The sequence below is a fragment of the Loxodonta africana genome, chromosome 12 (genome assembly GCF_030014295.1).
Source record: "Loxodonta africana isolate mLoxAfr1 chromosome 12, mLoxAfr1.hap2, whole genome shotgun sequence".
In the NCBI taxonomy this organism is placed as follows: Eukaryota; Metazoa; Chordata; class Mammalia; order Proboscidea; family Elephantidae; genus Loxodonta; species Loxodonta africana.
In genome coordinates, this window is record NC_087353.1 from 56264902 (window position 1) to 56290534 (window position 25633).

The following is a 25633-nucleotide window of genomic DNA, read 5'->3' on the forward strand; positions in this document are numbered from 1 at the left end:
CCCTCTCTCTAAAGAGGCTGTGGCTCACAACAGCCAAAGACCAGATAGGGGAGGGTAGGTGGGAGCTGGGGGCATATGTTTGGGTTCAGGGCAACCCAGTGGTGGGGTGCTCCTGGCTTCCTCACCTGCTCCCATCTCATTCTCAGGCATCAGAGGAGGTGTGAAACCTCAGAAGCCAGGTGAGCCCTGCCCAGTCCCTGTGTCCTTGTCCCCCTTGACGGCCTGGCCTGCCCTTACTCCTTTCTAATCTGTCTCCCCAGGATTCGGCAATGGGAATGGACTTGAAGCTGGGGCCTTCCTGGGAGTCGGAGCCCAGCCAGGTGAGGGCACTCAGGGTGAATGGGGGTCTAGGGAGAGGAGGTAAGTCGTGCTAGTAGTCAGGAGGGCAGAGCATCCATTTCTGGAGGGCCATCCATTTCACGGGGCAGGGTCTGCATGGGGCTCAGCCAGAGTCTCTGGTCTCTCCCCAGGCTGGGAGGGGGCATGAAACCCCAGAAGCCAGGTGAGCTGGAGACCCTGCCCTGCTCCTGTCTGCTCTAACTCTGCCACCTCAGCATTAGTCCCACCTCAGTCCTCCCCAAACCACTCCTCAAAGCCCTGCTTTTCTTCTCCAGGCTATGGTGGCAGCGACAGGAATGGGCTGCAGGCCCAGCCAGGTGAGGGCTGTTGGGCAGGGGCTGCTGGGAGGGCAAGGTTCCTAGCAGAAACCTGGTTCTTACCAGAGGGGTCCCTTTTGGGTTCATTCATTCAACCATTGTTCCCGGAGCACCTACCCTAAGCCAGGCCTTGCTGGGCACCTGGACACCTAGGTTGTCACAGTGGACCCTGTCCAGCCATCACTGGGCTCAGCCCCTAAGCTGAGAACCAACTGTACCCTCACAGGCCAAGTCAGGACCTGGAGGAAATACATTACACAGGAGTGTGGGGTGGAAGTGAGGGGGTGGAGCCTATGAATGGGGGCAGAGCCTGGGATACACCCTCAGGGTTTGGGGGTTTCAAGCTGAGAGTGATTTTTAAGCTGAGAGTGAAGGCCTCATCTACTAGTGAAACACTTCTTGCTCCTGGACACTTGGACACTCTCTGAGAGGTTGATGGGGCATTTTGGAGCACAGGGCAGGGAGAAACTGCCTGATTTTAGAGCTATTAGGAAGTCCAATAAGAAGCCCTGGTGGTGCAATGGTTAAGCACTCAGCTGCTAACTGAAAGGTCAGGGGTTCCAACCCACCAGTGGCTCTGCAGAAGAAAAGTCCTGGCAATCTGCTCTGGTAAAGGTTACAGCCAAGAACACCCTCTGGGGCAGTTCTGCTCTGTCACATGGGGTTGCCTGAGTCAGAATCCACAGGACTTTGTACAACAACAACAGGAAGTCTGATGGGCCAGACTCACTGATGGATAGGGGAGAGATGGGGAGGGACAGGCTAGGGGCTGGGAGGGTGTGTAGCCCCAAAGCCAAGAGGCTGCCTACCGCTCACAGCCTTCTCACCTGCTCCGTCTCACTTGCCCGTTTCTGAGGTCAGGCCCACACAGTCACCTCCCCCACTTCTGGGACTCAGCCCACCCAAATGAAGGATGAGTGTGGGGAGCCAGGAACCAGCCAGTCCCCAGCCTCATGCAGCCCACCCGCTTAGCACCACTCAGTCTCCCCATGTCTCCTCTAAAATAGGCCCTGCAGCTCCAAATGGCTTTGAACCAGGTAGGGGCAGGATGAGGGTGGAGGCTTGGGAGCCCAAGGCCAGAGTTTCTGGGGGGAAGCCCAGAGATGAGGGGCTCCTGGTTCCCTCACCTGCTCCTCATCTCTCCTCTAGGCTTTGGAAGGGGTGGCAAGCCTCAGAAGCCAGGTGAGGACTGCCCCGTCCCTGTCTCTGTCCCTTATCTCTTTGTGGCTTCCGAAGTCCCAGAGCCCCCCGCCCCCACCCCTTATTCCCCTCTGCTCTGTCTCCCCAGGATTTGGGAATGGGAATGGGCTGGGAGCCCAGCCAGGTAAGTGGGGAAGGGCTGGTTCTGGAGTCTGGGTGGAGGTGGGGCGAGGGGGTCACCTGGGGTATCTCAAAGGGCAGAGCTGGTGAATGATTGGGGCTAGGGAGGGAGCCTCCAAGATGCCTGGTTCCTGACTTGTTCTAAGAGGGAGGACCTTCACCTCCACCTCATCCAGGGTCCAAAACCCCCCTGCTTACCCTTCCTCTCCCCACAGGCCCCCCCCCACTGAGAATGGCTACGGAGCAGGTACTGAGGGTTGGTGGGGCTGGGGTCAGGATGCTGGGGTTCTGGGGTGGCTCAGAGATGGGGGATCCTGGATCCTTCACCTGCTCCCCATTTCCCCCCCCATGCTTTGGGGGGGAAACCTCAGAAGCCAGTTGAGCACCACCCTGGCCTGCCTCTCTGTGTCTCCTCCAAAGTCTGAGCACCCCTGTCCTCATCCCACCTCCATCTGTTCCCCAGGATTCATGAACGGGCACAGGCTGGGAACCCAGTCAGGTGAGAGGATGGGGTCTGGGTAGGGGTCCCCATCTGGGGTGTCCTCTCCCTGCCTCTCTTCCAGACCTCAGAGGGGCAGGACTGGTGAATAATTGAGGGGGCAGACTCCAGGATTCCTAGTTTCTAGCTTGGTCCAAGACAGGGAACCTTCACCTCTACCTCAGCTGGACTCCAAATGCCCCCTCCTCAGCCCTCCCTCTCCCCACAGGCCCAGCAGCCCAGAATGGCTATGCAGCAGGTAAGAACACGCTTAGAGAGGTGCTGGGGAGGCCTTGAGATGGGAGCCCCTGGGTTCATCACCTGCTCCCCCGTCTCTCCCCCAGGCTTTGGAAGGGGCGTGAAGCCTCAGAAGCCAGGTGAGCCAGGCCCTGGCGCTCTCTCTCTGTCCATGTACCCTCTGAAGCCCTGAGCAACCTACTCATGCCTTCCTATCTCTCCCTAGGATATGGGACTGGGCCAGGGAGCAGGGCCTTACCTGCGGTGGTAGGAGCCCAGCCAGGTGAGGACACCTGGGGCAAGAGCCTGTCCTTCTTGGAGGGAGGGGCCAGGGCAGCCAGTTGTGTCCTGAGTGTGTGGGGGAGGGCTGTGGCTCAGCCTCTCTGTTTCTCCCCAGGTCTAGGTCTAGGAGGAGGTGCCAAATCTCAAAAGCCAGGTGAGGGGAGAGCTCCCTTCCTCTCACCTGGACTATAAGGCAGCCCATCCCTGCCCGGCCTCCTCCTGACTCCCATTCTGAATCCCTTCCACACACCGCCCCTCACACCCCTGCTTTCCTTCCCAGGATATGGTAATGGAAATGGGCTGGGAGCCCAGCCAGGTGAGGCTGCTGGGCCAGGCCCTCAGGTGTTGGGAGGTGGGAAGGGTGGCAAGAACTGGGGAAACAGGGGAGTTAGGGCCTGGGGGGTGGGAGGGGGCTGGGTGGGGTCATAGTCAGCAGCACTGTCTCTCCAGGCCTAGAAGGGGTTGTGAAAACTCAGAAGCTGTGTGAGCAGGGGACTGCCCCCAGCCCCTTGTCTCCTCTCTCTGTCCCATTTTCTGTGCCTCTCTCATGTCTCTCAGGTCTCCTGCTCTGTCCCCACCTCTGTGCCTCTCTCAGGTCTCCCTCTCTGTCCCCATCTCTGGTATCCCTCTCTTGAACACTAAGTGTACTGGGCTGAGTCTGTGCATGAAGTTCAACACCCACTTCCTGAATGCAGGCTGTCTGGGTTCTACGGAGGGAGGAGGGGAGGGAAGGCAGGCCCCAGGACCTCAGCCCTGACCACATCCCCTCAGCCTGTTCCCACACTGGCCCCACCCAATCACCCTCCCCTGCTTTCACTCCACAGGCCCTGCAGCTCAGAATGGTTATAGACCAGGTAGGGGCAGACAGGGCTCTGGGAGGCCATGAGATGGGGATCCTGGGTCCCTCACTTGCTTCTTGTCTCTCCCTCAGGCCTTGGAGGGGGCGTGAAACCCCAGGTGCCAGGTGAGCCCAGCCCTGCCCGTGCGTCTCTCTGTCCCCCCAAAGCCCTGAGCTCCCTCCCCTCACTCATACCCCCACCCCATCTGTCCCCCAGGATTTGGGAACGGGAAAGCGCATGGGCTGGGAACCCAGCCAGGTGAATGGGGCAGGACTGGGTCTGGAGCCTGGGTGGAGGTGGGTGAGGGGTCACATGGGGTGTTTCAAGGCACAGGATTGGTGGATGATTAGGGGTAGGGAGGGAACCTCCAAGATATCTGGTTTCTGGATTGGTCCAAGTGGGGGGACCTTCACCCCCTCCTCATCCAGGGTCCAAAACTCCCCTGCTTACCCTCCATCTCCTTACAGGCCCCCCAGCTCAGAATGGCTACAGAGCAGGTACTAAGGGGTTGCGAGGTGCTGGGAGAGGACAAGGAGGAGAGCAAGATGGGTGCTTGGGGCAGAACCTGGTTCTGAGGGTCCCCTGGTAGACTCCTGTCTACCTTGGAAAGGGTGGAATTGGGGATGGGATGGAGGTAGTAGGAGGCAGAGGAGGGCCTCCAGGATTTCTGGGTGCTAAGCTAGGAGGAAAAGGGAGGCCCAGCTTCCAGCCTCATCCTCCAACCCAGCCTTTCCCTGACCCTTCCTCATAGGCCCTGTGGTCCCCATAGGCTATGGTCCAGGTGAGGACTGTGGGCACTGGTGGCCAGATGCCAGATTTAGGAGGAGAGGCCCAGAGATGGGGAGTATTGGGTCCCTCACCGGCTCTTATCTCAGTCTCCAGGCGTTGGAGGAGGCATGAAAGCTCAGAAGCCAGGTGGGCTCTTTTTCTCCTTCCCCCCAAAACTGTCCACTCCCCCTCACCCTGTCCCATAGCCCTCACAGTTCCCACCCTATCTCCACAGGGTACAGGAATGGGCTGGGAGCCGGAGCCTTCCTGGGGGCAGGAGCCCAGCCAGGAGCCCAGCCAGGTGAGGGAGGCTGGGGGCGGGGCGGCGGGGGCGGCACAGTTCTGGAAGAATGAAGACCAGGGGCCATGGGGCAAAAGCTTGGGTCCTGGGAAGGGAAGGGGCAAGGTGGGCTCTGCCTGTTTCTCAGCCTCTATCTGTCTCTCCCCAGGCCTGGGAGGGAGTGTGAAACCTCAGAAGCCAGGTGAGTCCATCCCGGCCTAGCCCTCTTCTTGAGGCTCCCTCGCCTCAACTGCTCCCCTCATGCCTTGCTCTTCCTCCCCAGGATACCTGCCAGGGAATGGGCTGGGAGTCCTGCCAGGTGAGTGCAGTGGGCAGGGCCTCAGTACAGAAGAGAGCAGGGGTCCTAGGACAGGGGTTGGTTGGGGTAGAATTAGCCTCTTTCAGCCCTGGTTGTACAGTGGTTAAGAGCTCGGCTGCTAACCAAAAGGTTGATGGTTGGAACCCATCAGCTGCTCTGCAGGAGAAAGACCTGGCAATCTGCTTCCCCAAAGATTACAGCCCTGGAAATCCCATGAGGCAGTTCTACTCTGTTCTATAGGGTTACTATGAGTTGGAATCAAATGGACTCAGTGGCAACAGGTTTGCTTTTTGTTTTGTTCCCCCCACAGGCCTGGGAGTGGGTGTGAAGCCTCAGAAGCCAAGTGAGTGAGGGAGCCCCCATGTGGTCCTGGTCCTGCACCTCCCCTGCCTTTCCTTCTGGAGCCCCCTTTCATGATGCCCCTCACAGTCTTGCTGTTCCCCTCCAGGATATGGCAGTGGAAATGGACTGGGAGCCCAGCAAGGTGAGGCTGCTGAGACTAGACTGGGGGTCCTGGGAGGGAAGTGGGAGGGATGTTGCTGGAAGGTAGAGGGGGCTGGGTGGGCAAAGAGCAGGTGCCACACTAGGTGGCCCTGGACCCTGCCCATGGCTGGCCACCTGGTCATCAGAGCAGGTAGGCATTGTGGCCACAGGATCCAGGCTTTTTCCAGGATGGCCAGTGTCCTCCCCTTGGATGCTATGTCTGCCCAGAAGCCACTGCAGGCCAGGCTGAGCCAGGAGGGGAGCCTGGGGGAAGGAGCTAGCCTGGGCTCACTCCCCACTCCTTTCCTCCCCCATCTTGGGTCCCTGCAATGATGGGGTCCCCCCACTCTTCCTCTCTGGGCCTCCCATTCCAGGGGTCTCTTTGGGGAAAGGGGGTGGCTGGGGCCTGAAGCCCCAGCCCCCTCCCCTGGTGCAGAGTGGTAAGTTTCCAGGTCATTGTGGGGTGGGAGGGCTGGGGGGTTCCTTTCTCCACCTGGGAGGGTCATAGGAGGGGCTGGGCCTGGCTAGGGTGCTCAGAAGTCCCTCACGCCATCGTCCAGCTGAGATGGAGGCTTAAGGGAGGCACTAGTTCATCACACAGCAAGCCAGCTGAGGACAAGCCTACACTCTGGCCCTGGGAGCCCAAGTGACACCATAAATCAGCACTCTCCATCACCCCCACCCCGCCCTTTGCCTTGGGCTCACTCCTGCCCCCTGGCTTTCTTCCTAGCACGGACCTCAGCCATCCAGTGGGGACTGAAACCTCAGAAAGCAGGTGTGGGTCTCTCCCCCAGGCCCCATATCCCAGAGGGCTGTACTCTCACCTGGGTCCAGCCCCCTGTCCCCACATCAGATCATGGACACTCCTCCATCCCTTCTGCTCCCCAGGCTGCCTCAGCTGTTCAGGCTCCATAAGGCCAGGAAGTCCCTCCCTGAATTTACCCTCAATCTCTCTTGCTGCCTCCTAAACTCATGTCTTCTGGTTCCGTTTCCCGTGGATAGGGGACTCCCTATTCCTCAGAGTCTCTAAGGTTCATCGTTGGCCCCCAAGGAGTCAGGGAGTGTCTGGTTCCTCTCCACTGTCTTCCATATTCCTTGCAGGGTATCAGCCTCCAAATGGGTATGGACCTAGAGCAGAACTGGGTGAGAAGGCCCTTCCCTGAGCCCTTCTTTCCCTTCCCTCTGCTGGGTGGGGGTGGGGTGGGGATGGTTCCTGGTTGCATTTTGGGGTCAGGCATATGGGGGCCAAAAGTTACAGCCATCTCTCTCTCTGACTCCTAGGCTTTGGTGGTGGCCTCAAGCCGCAGAAAATTGGTGAGCCTCCTGGGCCCCCCATCTCAAGTGGGAGCTGCATCTCCCTCATTACACACTTCTCTCTGTTCCTATCTTGCTCTGTGTCCTTCTCCTTCCTTCCTTACTAGGCATTGGACCATAATGATGGCCAGAACCAGGATGGTCCTGTCTTAGGCGAGGGTAGAGTAGAAAGGAAAGGGCAGGTGAGGAAGGAGGGGAGGCAGGGAAGGCTTCCTGAAGGAGGTAGCCCCAAAGGTGGCACATGGGCTCATCAGTTAAGGGCAGGGAGGGGAGAATGCTCCAGGCAGAGGTGACAGCCAGTGTGAGGCACTCTTACGGTGGTCCCTGGGTCAGTCTGTCTGTCTACCTTTATCTCTCTGAGCTGGTCACTCTGGCCCTCCCCATGCTGCCCCCACCCCTCCTCAGGCCTGTGTACCCCCAGCCCCTAATTTCTTTCCTGCAGATTTTGGCTACAGGAATGGTGGTCTGCGACCTGAGGTTTTCCCTGAGGCCCGCCCACAGCCAGGTACCTGGCAGGGCTGGGGTAGCAATGGGGGTACTGGACTTAGGGACTGGCCCCTGCTGCTGACATTCTTTTTTCTCCTCCAGGGTTCCCTGGGGCCAATGGCTTTGGGAATGGTGAGTTGGACCCAGTGGTCACAGGACAGGAAGGGGTGGAGGGGACATCCCGAGGGGCTGGACAGGGATAACTTGGCTCTCTTGCAGGGCATGGGGAGGAAGCGCTCATGTACCCCGAAGCAGCAGCTCCAGACCTAGAAAAAATGGTAAGGACTCAGTATTCAGGTAGGAGAGTGAGTGCTGGTGAGGACTGAGGGGGGAGCTAAGGGAAGGAGGCTGGTACTGGGGGGAGGGAGAGGGGACACTGGGGCCATGGGAGGACCAGGGCATCCTGGATGTTCGGCTCCAGTAAATACAGTGGCCCATACCAGCTCTCCTCCCGCAGGTCAGGCTGTGGCCCTTCAGAGCTCTCCCTGGCCCTCCCTCCAGCCCTGGGGAGCTGCCTCCAAGCTTGAGTATGCAGCTGGAGCCAGGGGCGCCTATCCAGGGGTGGGGGGCCAGCCAGGTAATGGGGTGTATGGAAGGGTATGATGGGGGAGAGGGGTGGCTTCAGGGAGCCCTGTGGAGATGGGGGAACATGGGGGTGGGGTGGGCCGGGAGGGCTGGGGCAGAGGCCAGCAGAGCAGGTTCCTTGAGAATGAACCAAGTCACCGAGATGGGAGGGTGATGGGGCCTCGGACAAGGGTCGCGGAGACTCAGGGCCCCCACTTCCCTCCCTTTCCCCTTCCAGGGCCCTATGAAAAGCTGAGGCCAGAGCTGGGCCCCGGGGCCCTTAGGTGAGTGGGGGTCTCCCAAAGCATGGAGTGAAGCTGGGGTGGGCAGGAGAAGAATCGAAAACCCTCTGATGATGCCAGGTGACCCCTATTTGTCTGCTGTGCCTTAGGGGGGCCTGAGGGGAAGAGAGGCAGCAATGGCCTGCTGGGAAATGGCTATGGAGGTGAGGAGGAGGCCCACCATGTCACCCCTCCAGGCTGCACTGGGGGAGGCCCACCACTGTCACCCCTCCAGGATGCACTGGGGGAGGCCCACCACTGTCACTCCTCCAGGCTGCACCTGGGGAGACCCTGCCCTTGGGAGGGGTGTCAGGCTCTCTGGCCACATGTAGGTGTCTGCCCAGGGACTGACTTTGGAGGCCAGAGAAAACAGAGGGTGCAGGCCCCCTGGTGGGTGAGGAGAGGAGAGGACAAGACAAGAGCTCTCTGGGGTCTCTGACCCCGCGTCCTGCCCTACCTAGTCCCAGGTCGCTGTCCTTTTGGGAAGTGCTGAGGACAGAGCATCCACTGCCTATCCTGAAGCCCTCTGCATCAAGCCCCGACCACCTGCCCAGGAGGAAGGCCAGACCCTAGGCTCAGCCTTGGTGCTGCCTGGCCTGGAGTCGCCTTAGGCTGGAAGTATTAATAAAAGTGCTGTGGTTCCTTGTTTGTCTCTGTGTGTTGTGGAGAGGGGTTGGCTGGCTGAGGCTGGCTGAAGTGGGGGTGAGGCAGCCTGAGCCTGTACCCTCCAGCCAGCACCTCGTTCATTCATCCACTCATTCATTAATTCAACAATGTGGCCACATGGCAGGCACCATGCTGGGGATCAGAGAGACTGTGAGAGCAAAACAGACTGGACGCCTGCCCTCAGGGAGGGGGTCACAGAGTATGGGGACAACACTGCCTGGGGTAGTGTACTCATGCATGGAAACAAGACTTAATGATTGGAGTTTTAATCAATAATCCAACTATTAAAGTTATGAAAGTAACAGTGTCATTTTTCTTAAGTCAGATGTCATTTTATTAATTAATCTAGTAATGTGAATGTAAAACTCACTTTCACATTCTTGGATGAATACCCAATTAGATTTGCATAATTACATAAATTTGACAGATCTACTTCCCCCTCAATATTTAATATGCCTTACAAACCTGATTAATTAATTCGATTAGATATTTCAAACAACAGTTACAAAGTGAACAGACTAGGTTCTCTGGATGCAGCAGGGGCACAAATCAAGTAGCATCTGCCTAAGCACTTAGGAGTTCTTGCAAATGAATAAACTAGACATTGAATATATCAGATTATTGGACTCCTTCAAATATCTTAAAAAGCCAGTTACTAGTCCTGAATTAAGGAGCCCTGGTGGCACAATGCGTAAGTAGTCAGCTGCTAACCAAAAGGTCGGTGGTTTGAACCCACCCAGTGGCTCCATGGGAGAAAGACCTGGCATCTACTTCCATAAAGATTACAAACAAGAAAAAAGTTCTACTCTGTGACACACTGGGTCACTAAGAGTCTAAAATGACCCAGTGGCACTGAACAACAAAAGTCCTTCATTTCTTCCTGTCATGATTACAGATTTTCTCATCCAGTAATTGGGAAGCAATTTACCATATTTTTGCAAATAAGGTGCCCACGGAAATAACGTGACCACACAGACAGCGTATGAGAATGATGAAATTAAGTACAACAGCATGCCCATGTATGTCTCGTGCCATATCCAGAAGTGAATTTTGGCCTCATTCACCATCCTCCCATATTACAGGTAAATCATATCATTCTGTTCATTTTCTTTTGTTCCTTCATCTTCTTTAATCTCCTGCTTATGTGTATAAAAATAGTCAGAAAATGTTAATTTTGTAGTTCTTTGTGCATTCATACTCTGGTCTCAACATGGCATCCCACTGTTGCAATGATATATTTTTAGGAAATTACACAAGTTGAATTTTGTATATCACTTTTGATCTACTGGTAAATACTTCTGACTTAAATTTCAGTAATGTAAAATTAATACCTACCTTAAGTGAAGTTTCCATGTGATCAGAAATTGAAGTTGGCAACATATTAAAAAAAAATTTGGTATACTGCATTTATGAAAATAACACGCAGGGGTGTTGCATGGTTGACTAAAACGTGTAACACACGTGTTATTTGCTTAAAGAAATGGTATTCTCCCAGGCTGGCTCCAGCAGATGGGTTGCACAATCACATATTGATCTGTGACCCAGAGTCTGGTTACTTGCAGGACAAGTCTCTCTGAGCCTCTAGTCCTGGGATGAATTTTTCCAAGGCCACACCTTTCCTTGCAACCTGGTGAAGAAGCTCTAATTGAAAGGAGTCTAGGAGACTGTGAGGAACTCAGCTCATCTACTAAAGCCTGATTTGTGGTGGTGGGATTTAGGTGTGGATCAAAAACCTCTCCACAGTTTACACAACATTTTGGGTTGATCAACATTTAGCAGATTCTGTAAATATAGTAGATTCTGCAATAAACATTCACGTCCCGGGATGGTGCAAGCGGTTAGCAATTGGCAATTAACCTAACAGATGGAGACTTGAACCCACCCATTGGCTCTGCGACAGGCCTGGCAATCTGGGTCTGTAAAGATTACAGCCAAGAAAATCCTAAGGAGCAGTTCTACTCTGTAACACATAGAGTCATCACGAGTCAAATCGCTCCAGGCAATAGGTTTGTTTTCTTTTGTTTTTGTAAAGACTGGGATTCTAGCCTGACTTCCCTTAGCTACTTCATTTGATTGGCTCCTTTTGAAAATCATTACAGACTTCTGCTTTTCCACAGAATTATTGATTCTTTTAAAATATTTAAATGGCCTCATCTTGTCTTTCTCTGCCCTAAGCCAGGGAATAAGCCACATTCCAAAGTTTTTCTTTTTACTGGAGAATAGTATTCGAGACCAGCATCTGGGCACAGCACGGGATATCTGCTCAGTGTCCGAAACTGAGCAGTATCAGTGGAGGTGCTGGGCGATATCCTGCTAATACACCTAGAAATCCTGTTCTAATTATTCTAATAAGGATTCTATACTCCAATTTTAAATAGATCGATCATTTTCTCCCTTTTTTCTTACCCAATGGTCATTTACAACCGCTTTTAGCAACCTTAACACAAATGCTACCTAATGCCACCAAGCTTCGTTTTTGAGTTGTGATACCGCTTTATCTTCTCTAGGATAACTGAAAAAAGCCTGGTGGCCCAGTGATTCAAGCGCTCGGCTGCTAATCAAAAGGTCGAAGGTTCAATCCACTGGCGGCTCCGCGGGAGAAAGACGTGGCAGTCTGCTTCTGTAAAGATTACAGCCTTGGAAACCCTATGGTGCAGTTCTACTCTGCCCTGTAGGGTCGCTATGCGTGGGAATCGACTCGACGGCAATGGGTTTTATGACAACCGAATGAAAGCCTGCTTAGACCTTGTCGATCTACTCAGGAGCATCATTTCGGAGACATGGACAAAAACTAACCTAAAGGGGAGAAGCACTCCTGATTGGCCTTCGCAGGGCAAAAGGGGGGAAGCCGCGGGCGTTGCAGCGGCGCACTGGACAGTCGGGCCGGCTTAGGGCGCCTACCGCCCGTGTGGAGCCCCTAATTGCCGGGGTGGCGCTGGGGTCTGAGTGTGTCCGCGGTTCTGCGGACACCTTGATTGGCTAGGAGCGGGAGAGGACCGGAAGAAGACCTGGTCATAGAGCGCTGCTGTCCCTGATTGGCTGCCCAGAGCAGCTTCTGCCCGCCGGCGGGAACAAGGCGTTGGCAGCAGGCACGCCAGCTCCTGATTGGCTGGCGGCGGCCGCGGCGGGCGGCCCCGATTGGCTGGGAAGCCCAGCGCAGCGCGCGGCCGCCCGCGAAACTGCGAGACCACGACCGGCGGGACTTAGGGCCCTGGGGCGGCTGCGGCGGGAAGCTGGACCCGCGGCTCCTTCGCGCCCGCGCCCGCGCCCGCGCCCGCGCCCCCTCGCGGCTGGGCGGGCCGCACCCGCCGCGGACCCCGCCGCCCGTGCCGTCGCTGCCATACCCGCCGCTGCCCCGCCTGCCGCCAGGCCTGAGCCCGGCCCCGCCGCCGCCCTCAGGTCTCGCTTTGGCAGCGCTGCCGCCGCTGCCTGCGCTGCCGCTGCGGCCCGAGCCACTGGCGCCCTGGAGTCTCGGCTCGCACCTGGCACTGCCGGAGCTGCCGCCCGAGGTTTGCGCCCCCGCGCCGCCCGCCGCCGCGCTCGCCGTGCAGGGCCTGCCGCGCCTGCCCGCGCCCGTGCTGCCGCCCGCTCACCTGCCGCTGCCCGAGGCCGCCGTCGCCGCCAACCTCGCGCCCGTGGGCCTGCGCCCCCGCCTGCCCCTGGTCGCCGAGCCGCCTCCGCCGCCGCTGCCCGCGCTGCCCTCGCTCTCAGGCCTGCTGGCGCAGCCCGCGCCCCGCGACCTCTGGCAACTGCCCGCCTTCCCGCCGCCCCCGCCGCCCCGATTATTCCTGTCGCCGCCCTGTTGACGGCCTGGCCCTCGCTGTGGACCGGTGAGTAGTAGCACCATGCCCGGACCCAGGGACTGTATCCCCGGACCCGCTGCCCACGGCCCCAGGCGTCCAGAGGCGTGACTTTCCGGAGTGGGAAGGGGGAGTCAGAGGGGAGCAGCCCGGCTTAGGAGAGAAAGTAGGAGGTCTGAAAACAAACTCATTTTAAGACTAGAGTCTTGTCTTCTGTTTTCCCCACTGCCCCACAGGAAGTCTCCTTCTGGGCTATTTGAGAATGTAACTCATCCGGTGTGCTGATAAGAGAACTGGCTGGAGGTCAGGGCGGCAGCCCGGCAGATGAAGGGAATAGAATTCTTGACTGGATGCCGCATTTTCCCTTATGAAATAAAGGGGCTGGATGCCCTTGCTAAGGCCCTCCTCCATTCCGGTTTGCATGGCTTTCTGGAAGCGCTGATCCTCCCTCTCACGTCTTGAGAGGTCAAATGCTCATCTGAAAGAGACCCAGGACCGGGGCGGCCAGGAAGGGGCAGCAATGATACACAATCGTTACTGGGATCATACTGGGCTGGAGTAGGAGGGTCACCTGTGAGACTGTGACTCAGCGCCACGGCACAGAAGCACCTCCACGGGACAGGAGCGCCCCCACTGTGGGTCAGAAAGGAAAGTCCTGTCTCTCCTCATGGTGACCTGCTCCCTCCCCTGCCAGCTTCTCCACAGTGTGTACAACTCAAAATAAAGTTCTCTTTGTTCTTTAGGTGGCTGGGGGTCAAGTCTCCAGGCAGACATCCTGTCTCAATGGCTGTTCTGCAGCAGCCCAGCAGGAGTATCAGGAAGCCAGGCCCAGCCTGCTTGATGCCAGCTTTGACCTTGGGATACCTCTGAGAGCTTGGGAGTCACAGCAAGAAGGGCAGTGTGTCTGTGTCCTGAGGCTGGCATGACAAAGGACCACAAACTGGGTGGCTCAAAACAGCAGAAATTCATTTTCTCACAGTCCTTGAGGCCAGAAGTCTGAAATCAAGGTGTCACCGGGCCCTGCTCCCTCTGAAGTTTTCCGGGGGGTGAACCTCCCTTGCCTCTTCCAGCTTCTGGTAGCCCTAGGTGCTCCTTGGCTTGTGGCTGTGTTGCATTGATGTCTGCTCTGACTTCACATGAACTTCTCCCCTGTCTCTCCCAAATCTCCCTCTGCCTTTCTCCTATAAGGGCCTGTCATTGGATTTAGGGCTCAGCCTCAATCCAAGGGAATCTCATTTTGTGATCCTTATCTTAATTATATTTGCAAACACCTTTCTTTCAAATAAGGTCACATTCACAGTTTACAGGGTTAGAACTTGGACATATCTTTTTGGGGGCCGCTGTTCACCCCACTGCAGGCAGTGTCCTCTCACCTGTGAGGCTGCCTGCCCAGGACATCTGTGGTTTAGGCCTGTCCCTCAGTGGCAGAGTTCTGCATTCCCTTGGAGCCCTGGAGCAGGGGCTGAGGGCACTAGTGTGGAATTATGGCCAAGCAAGTCCCCATTTCTGTTAGCTTGCTGCCCCTACCCCTGGCTCGCTTTACCTGATATAGCCGTCTGCCCCTCTCAGCTAAGACTCAGATATAAACAGGAAGGGAAGCATGAATATATGCTCTCAAAGAAGACAGCATTGATCACTGGGCCTACCCGCCCCCAAAGAAAACTCCAGACTGATAGTGCTGAGTGCAGGGTTGAAGGTTGACAGGACTGATAATAAAGTTAATTGCTACCCTGTTCCATGGAACCTGTCCAGTTAGAGTTTACAAGTGAAACTGCCATTATGTTTTTGACAAAATACCCTTGTCCCAAATCAATCCCTATAGTGATCCCCAAAGTGTGAGGGGTGCTTACTGGCTGGGAATTGGAGTAGCTGGGGGTGGGCAAGGAGGTTTTTTCCCACCAGTTTACAGCTCAGAGTCACCTGAGATACAGGGAAGTTTCGACTTGCCTAGCGAGGCTCTGAGTGGGGCCAACACCAGGACCAGGAGGTCTGACCTGGAGTCCCTCAGGCTGTCTCCAAATGGCCAGAACACCTCTTTTTCCACATGGGACAGAGATGGTGAAAATGAATCAGGTGCAGGGTGGTTTCCAGTGTAATTAGACCCTGATGCGGTTCTCTGTGGAGATTTCCTGGGGCAGGGAGCTACTCAAGAGTTTGGGGGAAGGGAAGGAGAAAGGGCTGGCTTTGGAGAAATGGGGAAGAGGTGCAGGTGGGATGCTTGTGGGAGGCTCAACTGCACTGCTGGTGGGAAAGGGGCCTGGCCTTGAAGTCAGGGTCTAAGTTTGCACCCAGACATGTACTATTTTCCTTCTCTGCATTTGGCGACATTTCCTTAGCTAGCTGAGCCTCAGTTTCCTCATCTGTAAAACGTGGACATGTGAGAATTATTTCCAGACCCCAAGGTTTCATCTGCACATTCTAGCATGGGAGCCAGGGGACCTGGGTTCGGTCTTGGCTTCTCTTTCTGTGGTTCAGTTGTACAGTGGGTATGCAGCTCCTACCCTACCCTGTATCTTCCCTGGTGCCAGAGGGGACTCTCGGTAACCATTAGTTTCCTTTGTCGTTGGGATGCACTTTCCCTTCTAGAACAAGCGAGATAGACGATAGGGTTGGGGCTAACCCACTTCTACCCTACGCCCATCTGAGTTGAGCTCCAGTTTCTCCTGCCAGCCTGACTCTCCCACCTCTTCTGTCCTACCAGGGAAAACAGAGGTGAGGCCGGGCTTTGTCCTTGTATAGGGGCTGGTGGAGGGCGTGTTCCCTTGGCCAGGCCTCAGTTTCCAGCCCTCAGTGGTACCAAGGCAGTGGTGGAGAGGGTCTCCTCCCTTAGCCTTTCCCAGTGAGGCAGGTGGGGGAGGGTATTGCAGCCTATGAGTTAAAGTATCATTGAGATGGTAAGTGCACCTAGGGGGCCACCCCTCCATATCAATAGGTTTCCCAGGGTCCAACTGCATCAGGTAGACTGGCGGGCCTAGTAGCACCTCGGCTGTGCTTTCTGTCTTAGATCTGCCCGAGGGAAGTTGAGGACTGACGGTAGAGGCGCTCCTGCCTGCCTGCCCAAGAGTCCCATCCTTTGCTGTGGAGGGGAGGGGGCATCTCTTCTGACCACCCTTTTCTGGCCTCTTCGCCCTCCAATATTTGTTCTCCCTTTACCTGCTCTCACCTTGTGTGGAGGTGCTTTGTCTTATGGAAGAGGGGAAGAGAGAGGGAAATTTGGAGAGGGTGCTGCTTTATCAGGGCGCCTTGGAGGCTAGTCCAGTGGGGATGGTAACGGGTGTCCTCGTTCTGAGCACCCACCTCCATGTGGCTGGCCACTTGGCTTGAGTTTATGGCTGTTGGGGTCTAAAATGGGGGAACAATGCTTATTTGTGCATGTGGCACCTACACTGGCCCTTTTCCATTTTTTTTTTTTTACAACCTCTGGGGTTTTGCACTGCCTGTGGAACACGTCTGCCATTCATGCATGGCCCTACTGCCCAGTGACCACTGTCTTGGGCCCAGGACACGGGACCTTCAGGGCCACGACTAGGAACATCCTGGGCGAACTGGGATGAGTTGGTCACGTTAGGCTCCAGGCAGGAGGGGGATTTCTCTGGGCTGGGGGCAGAGAGAAACCCCTGGGGAGGCTGAAGGACCCCTCAGAGACCTGAGCTTGCCTCCACTGCCTGACACCTGCCCAAACCTGTGTGGCTGGATTCCTGGTATCCCCGGAAAGCCTGCGGAGAGAGCCCCTGGACAGGCTCACCTCTATTTGCCCTTCTCAATCGCCCTTCCCTCCCACCCCTCAACCCTGAAATCCGAGGCTTTCTGGGGGCTGGAGGAGCTGGACAAACCCGCCCAGGATTCTGGTACCAGCACCCGCTGTTTTCCCAAAGGAATGGAGCCGGGGCAGTCCCTCACACCAGACGGGGCTCTGAAGAGCAGAGAAGAACCCTCTGAATCTACGTTCCAGACAGCTGCTTGGCACTAGCCTCAGTTTTCCTGTTTTAGAGGGGGAGAGTTCTCAAGCTTTTTGGAGTCCCAAGCCCTTTTGATGGAAGCCATAAACCTCATCTCCAAAAAATGCTAAAACCCCTTTCCAGAAGCAGTGCATCCACTCCTGGGTTTGAATCCTGTACTGATCCTTGAAGATGGAAACTTCGTTGGCCCCAGTGAATAGGCCAAGCAGGGACAGACCCAGCCCCCTCAGGAAGGGCCGTGCAGGGCCCTGTGTTCCTTGGATGCCCAGACGATGCCCCTGGCCAGTCTGCACCAGCTTCACCCCAGCCCTCCCAGGCCTGGCCCCAGGCGTGGAGGTGAGCGTCTCTCCCAGACAAGACCCCCCCTCCTCCCGCCCCGTGGCTTTAGGAATCCTACTACCACTCTGCAAAGTGAATAAGGGGATTTTCATCACACTCTCCCTTTTCAGATGATAATACTAGGAAGGGGCTCTTAGCACTCAGGGAGGGGCTGGAGAGACTTCACAACCCCTCCCCCGAAATGAGGGGCATACGTTTGTGGTGGTAGATTCCAAGGGTACTATGAGGTTTCTCAAAATGGCCTTTGACTCAAGGAGGTTAAGGATCTTGACCTTACATGATCTGACCCAGGAGGAGGGTGGAATTTGAATTCTGGTCTGTGTGATTCTCAGGTTGCGCAGCCCACAGGGGGAGTCAAGGGCTCCTCAGGTCTTCAGGAGGGGAGGTCTTTCCTGCAGACTGGAGGCAGGGCTCAGGGGCTCATGGAGTCACCCTGGGTTTCACCCCCTTGCCTACCTCCATGGTGTCTCAGCCAGAGAGGCCTGACTGCTGGCCACTCAGTCCCCATGACAGAGAGCCAGCTACGTATTGGGGCTGCACCCCCACCAGGGCTCCTGCCTCCTCCCCCTATAACCCCCATGTGTCCCCCCCTCCATACTTCCACAAGAGGCTCTTTACCCTGGCTCAGCCCCCCAGCTTCAGCAGTGGTGGAGGGGAGGGCACACCTGAATGAAGGTAGCAGTGTGTGTGGGGTAGTTTCTAGGCCGTTGCCTGGGCGATGCCATCTGAGCTGGGCGCCAGGCGCCTGTCGTCCAGGGAACGGGGCGGGCGGGGCCCCTCCCTCGGGAACCACTAAGGCCACTGGGCGGAGACTGGAGACAGATCAGATTCCGGAGAGTTCAGGACGGGGTGTGCCATACTGGGGGGACTGGGGGCATTTGCATTATGAAACGAGGGGAGAGAGCAAAAATGTTGGGGGGGGGCGGCTGGGGAGAAGGAGGCAGGCCCGGGACTCCCCCCCATTGCTGACCCCATGGCCTGTCCTCAGATTACTGCTCACACGAAATTCTTTGTTGCCCTGTCCCTTCCTGGTCGCTATATTCGCCACAACTGGTCCGAAGGGACCCTCAGCCCACCACCGGCCCATGGCACCGCTAGCCCCGCCTCCTCCCCGGCACGCGATTCCCCAGGTTCCCCAATTGCGGCCTCCCCTCTCTTCACTTGCTCCTCCCCCATCTCAGCCTTAAATCCCCCCCTCCACCTGCCACTGAGTGGCAGAGTCCCCAGGTGGCATCTGGTGGAGGGTGCAGTGCTCAGCGCGGACCCGCACCCGCTGGGAGGCAGCACAGGTGGGTCCGGGTCTGTGTGAGCTCAGTGCGATAGGTGGCAGCTGGGTTGTCACTGCAACATCGGTGAAACAGAGCATCTGATGGGCCACAGCCCCTTGCAGGGACACAAGCTGCTGGACTGGGCAGAAGGTGAGGCTGATCAGTGTTGAGCGAGGGTCCCACACACCTGCGAGAGGAGAGGCCCACAGATGTGAGGACTGTCCTGGGGAGGACACTGACGACCTCCTCCTCCTGCTGGGCACTGAGACCCCCACCTGGCGTCTCACCACCCCTGAGTCAACCAGACTACCTGGCTTAGGAAAACCTAACTGAGGGGGCAGATGGCTTCAACTGGGCTTGAACTGCTGGGGATGACCCTGGCTGTGCTGGGCTGGCTGGGGACCCTGGTGTCCTGTGCACTGCCCCTGTGGAAGGTGACTGCCTTCATCGGCAACAGCATCGTCGTGGCCCAGGTGGTGTGGGAGGGGCTGTGGATGTCCTGCGTGGTGCAGAGCACAGGCCAGATGCAGTGCAAGGTGTATGACTCGCTGCTGGCGCTGCCTCAGGACCTGCAGGCTGCCCGAGCCCTCTGTGTTGTCGCCCTCCTGCTGGCCCTGCTCGGCCTGCTGGTGGCCATCACGGGTGCCCAGTGCACCACATGCGTGGAAGACGAAAGCGCCAAGGCTCGCATCATGCTCACGGCAGGCACCACTCTCCTTCTCTCGGGAGTCCTGTTGCTCATCCCTGTCTGCTGGACAGCCCACGCCATCATCCAGGACTTCTACAACCCCCTGGTGGCCGAGGCGCTCAAGCGTGAACTGGGCGCCTCCCTCTACCTGGGCTGGGCAGCGGCTGCCCTGCTTATGCTGGGTGGGGGGCTCCTCTGCTGCACATGCCCCCCACCCCAGATCAACCGGCCCCACGGACCCAGGCTGGGCTACTCCATCCCCTCCCACTCAGGCACGTCCGGGCTGGATAAAAGGGACTACCTGTGAGGTTTTGGGCATCGCCAACCCCCCCCACCCTGCCCCGCTGAAGCTGTCACCAGCCCACTCATCCACCTGAGGCCTTCGGCTGTGACTTTGCCTGGACACCTTGCTCCAACACTTGCCTGACACCATCACCAACCCCTCCACTTTGCAGAAGACTGTCTAGCTGGGCCCAGACTCTCCTCAGTGGTGTCCCCACCTCATTGTGCCCCATCCCCCACAAAGGCTGGGCCAGAGCTAATGACGTGATCCTGGCCTGCCCCTAGCTCCCCGCTGGAGCTCTGTTGCTTTCATCTGCTGTTCAGGACAACCTGAGCCCCCTGCTCTTCCTCTGAGCTTCTCCTCCAAGCCTGGGCTGCAGCTTCTTGGCTCTCAGACAAGCTCCCATGATCTCCCTGCCTCAAGAGCTGGGCCCTGCCTTACTAAGAGGTCTCCCTGACTTGGGCAGCCCAGGCCATCACCTCACCCTCTACCCCACCTGAGTCTGGAATAAACAGCATTTGTAACTTGGCTTCCTCTGATCAGTGGCAGTCCTCTGGGCGGGGCGTGGCCTGCTCCAGGCCTTGTAGGCCCCTGGCGGGTCCGGGCCAGGGAAAGCACAGGGGCAACAAAGGAACAACAACGGACAGTGCCCACCTCCCAAAGGCAAGTTAACAAAAGACACTTTATTTAGTAAAAACCCTATTTGGTGAGCACAGGGTGAGGTGTGCAGGGCTGGAGGTAAGGACAGATCTACAGCACAGCTGGGAAGTGGGGAGGAAAGTGGTAACAGCCTGAGGTCAGAACACTTGGAGGTGGGGTTTCTTTGGTAACTTCTCTGCTGCTCTTCTAGGAGTGGAGCCCCAGAGCCCCTAGGAGGTGGGGAGTCCAGAGGCCTGATGGGAAGGGGTATCCCTGCCAAGTCCAGGAGGTGCTTTCCTAGCAGCAGCAGCAGCTCCTCTTGGGGACGGGCAATCTTGTCAGGAAGAGCCGGGACAAAAAGCAGCTCTCTACAATGGCCCCCCAGCTGGTTTATGGGTGCTGTCCAGAGGTGATCCAGAAACTCCAAAGCACCAACAGCGAGAAAGAAACACCAGCAGCAGACACCTGGGCGGGAGAGTCATCTCCTTGTCACCCAGTGGATTTAAAAAAAATGTCCCGAAGAAATAAAAACAGCAAGAACAAAGGATTAAAGACATCCCAAAGCTGCCAAGTATCAATACCTGTAGGCTCTCTCCAGCTCTGGGGGGAGAGGGGAAGAAGGCTCCCTGGTCAGGGAGCTGTCACTCCCCCACCCCCATCACACGTAATTCTTGGTGGGGTACTCGGAGGGCCCCCGAGAGTTGCCCTGCGGGGCAGATGCTGAGTAGTGGGCTATGTAATGGCTGGAGCCCTGAGATCTCCCAGAGGGGCATGTGCAGCACAGAAGCCCCCCGCCCAGCAACAAAAGGCCAGAGGCAGCCCACCCCAGGTAGAGGGAGGCCCCCAGCTCTCGTTTTTGGGACTCAAGCACCAAGGGGTTGTAGAAGTCACGGATGATGGTGTTGGCTGTCCAGCAAACAGGGATTAGGGCCAGGACCCCTGAGATGATGAAGATGATCCCCGAGGTGAGCACCAGGCGAGCCTTGAAGTCCTTGTCCTCCACACAGGTGGTGCACTTGGCCCCGGCAAGGTAGACCAGCAGGCCGAGCAGGGCCACCAGAAGGGCAATGACACAGAGGGCACGGGCGGCCTGCAGGTCCTGTGGCAGCGCCAGCAGTGAGTCGTACACCTTGCACTGCATCTGGCCCGTGCTCTGCACCACGCAGGACATCCACAGCCCCTCCCACATCACCTGGGCCACCATGATACTGCTGCCGATAAAGGCAGTCACCTTCCACATGGGCAGGGTGCAGGATACCAGGGCATTCAGCCAGCCAAGCATCGTCAGGATGATCCCAAGGATCTGTAGACCAGTGGAGGCCATGGCAAGGTCCAGGAGCTTTGAGGGAACAGAAGTAGAGCAACACTGAACTCACCGCCTTCCACTAACCCCACGCTGCAAGCCTTTGCCACCACACAGGACAAGCAAGAACATGGACCCTGGGAGTTGGGACACTGTCCCGTCACATGGGCAAAAGCACACTCCCTGAGCCTCATTTTATCACTGGCAAAATGGGCCTTTAATACTTTAGCATCTCTTTTTCTCCCCAGTTAGGTGACAGGCATTGGCTTACAATGGTGAGTAAGCAAGCAAGCCTGTCCTGAAAGTGAAGAAGGCAAAAAATAGCAGGCTAGTTTATGGTGTGTCCACTTTGACTAAGGTTTATCAAGCAACAAAGTGGCAAAAAGTGGGGTGAACAGTGTCATCTACAGGTGCTTTCTGTGGGGGCACAGATAGCCATGAACTTCAGGCTCAAAACTTGGCAGCTTTAACACCAAAGTTGGTGTCCAAACCCCTGGTTACCAATGTGAGCTCAGGATGCTGTCTTTCCCGGCCTAGGCCTCCCCAGCCGCCCTCTCCAGGCCAGAAGGTTGCCCAGGTACCTTACCCGGGTGGCTGGCGGCCCAGGCCCAGCCAATCCGGATGGAAAAGAAATAACAGAAACCATTAATCCTTCTTCCCCAAGGCCACCCTCGACCCTGGCCCTCCGGCCCTTCTGCAGAGGGTACCCCCCACGCTGGGGTCATTTTCTTGTGCATTCTTCCCCAAAAATGTCACATTAGTGTCGCCTCAGGATGCAGCTTCCCTAGCCCCCAGCCCTCTAAGCACTCGGTACCTGTCTCCTCCTCACATCCCAACTGGTGGAGGCGGCCACAGGGGGTCAGCTTTAGGGTTCAACAGGTTTTCCCACACGTCTTGGACCCAAACATAGCGCGGCCCTAGCCGTATGGCTGGAGGGTAGGCTCTGGATTCGCTTCTCCATGGCCTCCCCACCCCGGCCCCAGGGAAGGTGACCGGGTGTGGCCGCGCCATCCTAGCCCCAGGTTAGGGACGGACTGCGCCGGCCTAGCCACCCCTGAGCGCGCCATGTGCTTTCCATACCTTCCCGGTTCGGCTCAGTCCGCGCGCCCCAGCCCGCCCTCAGCCCTGAAGGAGGGTGCCCGGCCTCTGGGCCGGCCCCAGCTGGGGACCGCGCGTCCTGGAGGAGTTTAATGGCGACGCCAGGGGCAGGGTCCGCTCCCTCAGGTGAGGGGGAGGGGATTCCCGCCCCTGAGAGGCAGCGCAGATGGGGGAGGGGCGCCAGGGGTTTCGGTGCCTTTGTCGGTGCCTGGGGAGGGGGAGGGGTGTTTAAGCCCTCCGGAGCCGCCAAAGGACCCAACCTACTCGGCGGCTGCGGCGCAGCCCCAAACCCGGGGTCTCACCGCAAGGAGCGCAGCCCGGGTTGTCCACACGCACTTCACTCATGCTGCCACGAACCCTGCACCCAGGCCCCTCGGTGCGTCTTCTTCCCGGTACCCCCCCCAACTTACCCTCGGCACACCTGCAGAGAACTACAGAATGGTTCGTAGGAGGTAGCAGAATGTTCTATGGGGCGGAGGCGAGAGGGGTCTTAAGGCGGTCGTGACGTCACTTGCCCCTCGCCCCCGGGGAGGGGCAGAGAGCCCGGCCCAAACCGCGCCCGACGCGCGAATCCCACCCTAGTCAGAAGGCGGCACTCTAGACCGGGCACAGCACGCAGTCCAGCTGGTGACTTGCGGCCCGCGGTGGGTGAGGGCGCGAGACCTGGAGCCAAACGGAGCTGGCCTCTCGACTCCGCCACTTCCTACCGCTGTGACCTCGGCAATTCACACCTAACCTTCCCAAACCTCAGTATTCTACTTTGCAAAATGGAAAAAACAAGCCTGCATTTTAATATGCTACTGCTTCCTAAGGTGCGGTTAAGCCGCACGCGGTAAACTCTCAATGAACGTTAGGGATTATTTTTGTTCTGTTGTTATTGTTAAGCCTCTGGGGCCCTTAAGAAAGTTGCCACCATCTCTGCGATGAGAGCTGTTTCGTGTCTCTCTGATGGCCGTCCCCCTCTGGACTTGGTACCGAGAGGGCAGGCCCGCCTCTGCGACCCTGCAGGGTCCTGGGCGCAGAGCTAGTGTTTGTTGAACGAATGACAGACCTTAGCCAGTTTGCAAGGCGGGGCGCCGGGAGACTGGCTGGGCGCTGTGAGGAGCGGGGCGGGGTGGGAGGAGGCTCCGCCCCGGAAGGCGGGGGCGAGGCGAGGACGCGCTGCCTCCAGCAGCAGGCTGGCAGAGGGAGCAGACGGCGGCGGTTTGTGGACGCGCGCACCATGGCTCTCGGCCCGCTGCGTCCGCTGCTGCGGCTTCTCGTGCTGGGACTCTGGCTGGCGCTGTTGTGCGCTGCGGCTGGGGAGCGGACGCCAGGTACGCGGGCGCGGGGCCGGTACCCGGCTTGGAAATGTGGGGGCCGCGTGGCTGGGAGGACCCAGGGCTGGGGGCAGGGGTGTCGAGTCTGGGGGCTTGGGAAATGTGGGCCGAATCTAGGGGAACGAAGCAGGCATGAGAGTCCGGGGCCAGGTGGTCTCCAGGCACCGCATTCCCTGGCTAGGGGAGATCCCATCCAGCTCTAAGCTTCATCCTCAGTCCGGGCGTCAGTTTTCCCTCCTGCCTACGTCGGGGGCTTCTTCCTGAAAGTCGGGGCTCGAAGAGGGGGCAGAAAAAAGTTTGTGGGCGGGATGTCTCATCTGCTAACGGGTCACGCCCCCAGCCTGCACAGTATGGGGTCTGCTCATCCCCAGTGACCCGAGATTGGAGATGCCGAGAGACACGGGCGTCTTTGCCCCCTATGCCATGTGGGGTGCCCCCTTCCGTCCGTCCGGTGACTTAAGTGCCCAGCTATGCGGGGGGAGGGGCCGGGGTCGGGCCTGGTGCCCGGGAGTGAGTCACCCGCCAGCGACGGGTGGGGGCTAGGTTGTGGAGGACCTGATCCCTCCCCCCTAGAGACTGGCGCTTCTCTCCCACATCCCACTGCCGTGTCCCAGACGGGCCGTGCGGTCACCTGTGAGGAATGCGGGGGAGGGCGCTGGTGACTCAAGTCATTCGAGCCGGCCGACCCTGACCTCAGCCCCCAGAATAGCCGCGCCCCGCCCCAGCATCTGACCCGAGGCCCCCTCCCCAGGTGCTGCCCCCTGCCCCCGCGGCACCTCCTGGAGCTCGGACCTCGACAAGTGCATGGACTGTGCGTCGTGCCCCGTGCGGCCACGCAGCGACTTCTGCCTGGGCTGTGAGTGGGGGTGGGGTCGGACCCGGTGGACCCTGGACCCGGAGAGAGGGATGCTGGGGTGGAGAGGGGACTGTAGGCTTTCCATCTGGAGCAGAATCCGGAAGAGGGAGAGTGGGGAAGGGGCTCTGATCAGAGCTGTGAATGGAAGGGGAATGCATGAGGCTCAGATCTGGGGGGTGAGGTCTCACTTCACATCCTGTCCCCAGGTGCTACAGCCCCTCCAGCCCCCTTCCCGCTGCTCTGGCCCATCCTGGGGGGTGCCCTGAGCCTGGCCCTTGTGGTAGGGCTGCTTTCTGGCTTCCTGGTCTGGAGAAGATGCCGCAGGAGAGAAAAGTTTACCAGTAAGTGTGCCCCAGCCTGCCCGCCTCTGTCACTGTTCAGTTTCTCCTTCTCACTGTGACCCCTCTTGTCTTGCAGCCCCCATCGAGGAGACTGGCGGGGAGGGCTGCCCAGGTGTGGCACTGATCCAGTGACAGTGAGCGCCCCCTGCCAGCCTGTGCTCCCACGCATTCATTCATTCATTCTGGAGCCACCCCTTGCCTCCCAGACTCAGCCTGTGCCAGGCTCAGCCAGCCACCCGGAGGGGTGATGGTGGTGAATCATCTCTGAGGCCTGAGGTTTTGGGGAGCCTTCCAAGGTATCTCTCATTGCCTGGTCTCAGGCTCCAGGACAGAAAGGAGCCCCATCCAGCTCACACACTATCGACCACTGACACTGAGGAACTGCAGCATTTGCACAAGGGGGTCTCTACCCCCCATGCCCTGGGGGGCCAGGCCGACCTGAAGGGCAGACACAACACTAGGCCCCACCCATTCAGATGTGCTGAAACGCTGACAGGGGTCTCAGCCTGGGGGGTTAGGGACCTGCTCTGAACACTAGGGGCTGGCCCTCTAGGGGGGCCGGCTCTACCACACTGCCTCTACTAGCCCCCAAAGTGGGGAGATATTTATTTTGGGGAAAAAGTTTGAGAGGGAGGGAGAATTTATTAATAAAAGAGTTTTTAACTTTAAATGGCTTGGAGAGTGGCAGGGTCCCAGCTCGACTTCCCTGGCTGGAGGGAGGGAGTGAGTCAGGCAGCCGCGGGGGTGGGGGCGAGGCTCTGACTCAC

General features: G+C 57.8%; 4 protein-coding genes across 12 annotated transcripts; 3 read left to right on the forward strand and 1 right to left on the reverse strand.

The window, feature by feature from the left end:
* The first annotated feature begins 737 nt into the window (after positions 1-737).
* Positions 738-12056, forward strand: GREP1 (glycine rich extracellular protein 1). 8 transcript variants are annotated; one of them, XM_064295431.1, is made up of 28 exons: positions 745-1693; positions 1806-1980; positions 2192-2223; positions 2440-2475; positions 2684-2713; positions 2799-2831; positions 2918-2974; positions 3089-3127; positions 3254-3289; positions 3905-3937; positions 4029-4070; positions 4280-4309; positions 4564-4593; positions 4695-4727; positions 4816-4881; positions 5030-5062; positions 5144-5179; positions 5490-5522; positions 5628-5663; positions 6665-6805; positions 6944-6976; positions 7419-7481; positions 7565-7594; positions 7682-7740; positions 7920-8039; positions 8265-8310; positions 8418-8471; positions 8769-12056. In XM_064295431.1, exons 1-26 carry the CDS (start codon positions 1570-1572, stop codon positions 8280-8282), a joined length of 1398 nt encoding a protein of 465 aa, XP_064151501.1. In that variant the 5' UTR covers positions 745-1569; the 3' UTR covers positions 8283-8310; positions 8418-8471; positions 8769-12056. The 8 variants fall into 8 exon arrangements, with proteins under 8 accessions (XP_064151506.1, XP_064151502.1, XP_064151503.1 ...); XM_064295429.1 differs by having other exon boundaries at positions 746-1693; positions 2918-3127; positions 6764-6805; XM_064295436.1 differs by lacking the exons at positions 6944-6976; positions 7419-7481; positions 7565-7594; ... (3 more) ...; positions 8418-8471; positions 8769-12056 and having other exon boundaries at positions 738-1693; positions 2918-3127; positions 6393-6782.
* Positions 12057-12656: 600 nt separating this feature from the next.
* Positions 12657-19334, forward strand: CLDN9 (claudin 9). Its single transcript, XM_023557469.2, has 2 exons — positions 12657-12803; positions 13010-19334. The coding sequence occupies exon 2, from the start codon at positions 18681-18683 to the stop codon at positions 19332-19334; it is 654 nt and encodes a 217-aa protein (XP_023413237.1). The 5' UTR covers positions 12657-12803; positions 13010-18680.
* Positions 19335-20607: 1273 nt separating this feature from the next.
* On the reverse strand, positions 20608-23517 carry CLDN6 (claudin 6). The gene has a single exon (XM_064295446.1). The coding sequence runs from the start codon at positions 21271-21273 to the stop codon at positions 20608-20610; it is 666 nt and encodes a 221-aa protein (XP_064151516.1). The 5' UTR covers positions 21274-23517.
* On the forward strand, positions 23517-25536 carry TNFRSF12A (TNF receptor superfamily member 12A). 2 transcript variants are annotated; one of them, XM_003417756.4, is made up of 4 exons: positions 23523-23666; positions 24421-24525; positions 24732-24866; positions 24943-25536. In XM_003417756.4, the coding sequence occupies exons 1-4, from the start codon at positions 23573-23575 to the stop codon at positions 24996-24998; spliced, it is 390 nt and encodes a 129-aa protein (XP_003417804.1). In that variant the 5' UTR covers positions 23523-23572; the 3' UTR covers positions 24999-25536. The 2 variants fall into 2 exon arrangements, with proteins under 2 accessions (XP_023413240.1, XP_003417804.1); XM_023557472.2 differs by having other exon boundaries at positions 23517-23666; positions 24732-25536.
* Positions 25537-25633: the final 97 nt, after the last annotated feature.

Bases quoted from the DNA above. Each gene is read 5' to 3' on its own strand.
- GREP1 (XM_064295429.1), top strand. From the start codon at position 1,570: ATGAGTGTGGGGAGCCAGGAACCAGCCAGTCCCCAGCCTCATGCAGCC. The intron at 2,224-2,439 runs GTACTGAGGGTT...TCTGTTCCCCAG, and splicing joins TGAGAATGGCTACGGAGCAG to GATTCATGAACGGGCACAGG. The intron at 4,728-4,815 runs GTGGGCTCTTTT...CTATCTCCACAG, and splicing joins CATGAAAGCTCAGAAGCCAG to GGTACAGGAATGGGCTGGGA.
- CLDN9 (XM_023557469.2), top strand. From the start codon at position 18,681: ATGGCTTCAACTGGGCTTGAACTGCTGGGGATGACCCTGGCTGTGCTG.
- CLDN6 (XM_064295446.1), bottom strand. From the start codon at position 21,273: ATGGCCTCCACTGGTCTACAGATCCTTGGGATCATCCTGACGATGCTT.
- TNFRSF12A (XM_023557472.2), top strand. From the start codon at position 23,573: ATGGCTCTCGGCCCGCTGCGTCCGCTGCTGCGGCTTCTCGTGCTGGGA. The intron at 23,667-24,420 runs GTACGCGGGCGC...CCCCCTCCCCAG, and splicing joins GGCTGGGGAGCGGACGCCAG to GTGCTGCCCCCTGCCCCCGC. The intron at 24,526-24,731 runs GTGAGTGGGGGT...TCCTGTCCCCAG, and splicing joins CAGCGACTTCTGCCTGGGCT to GTGCTACAGCCCCTCCAGCC.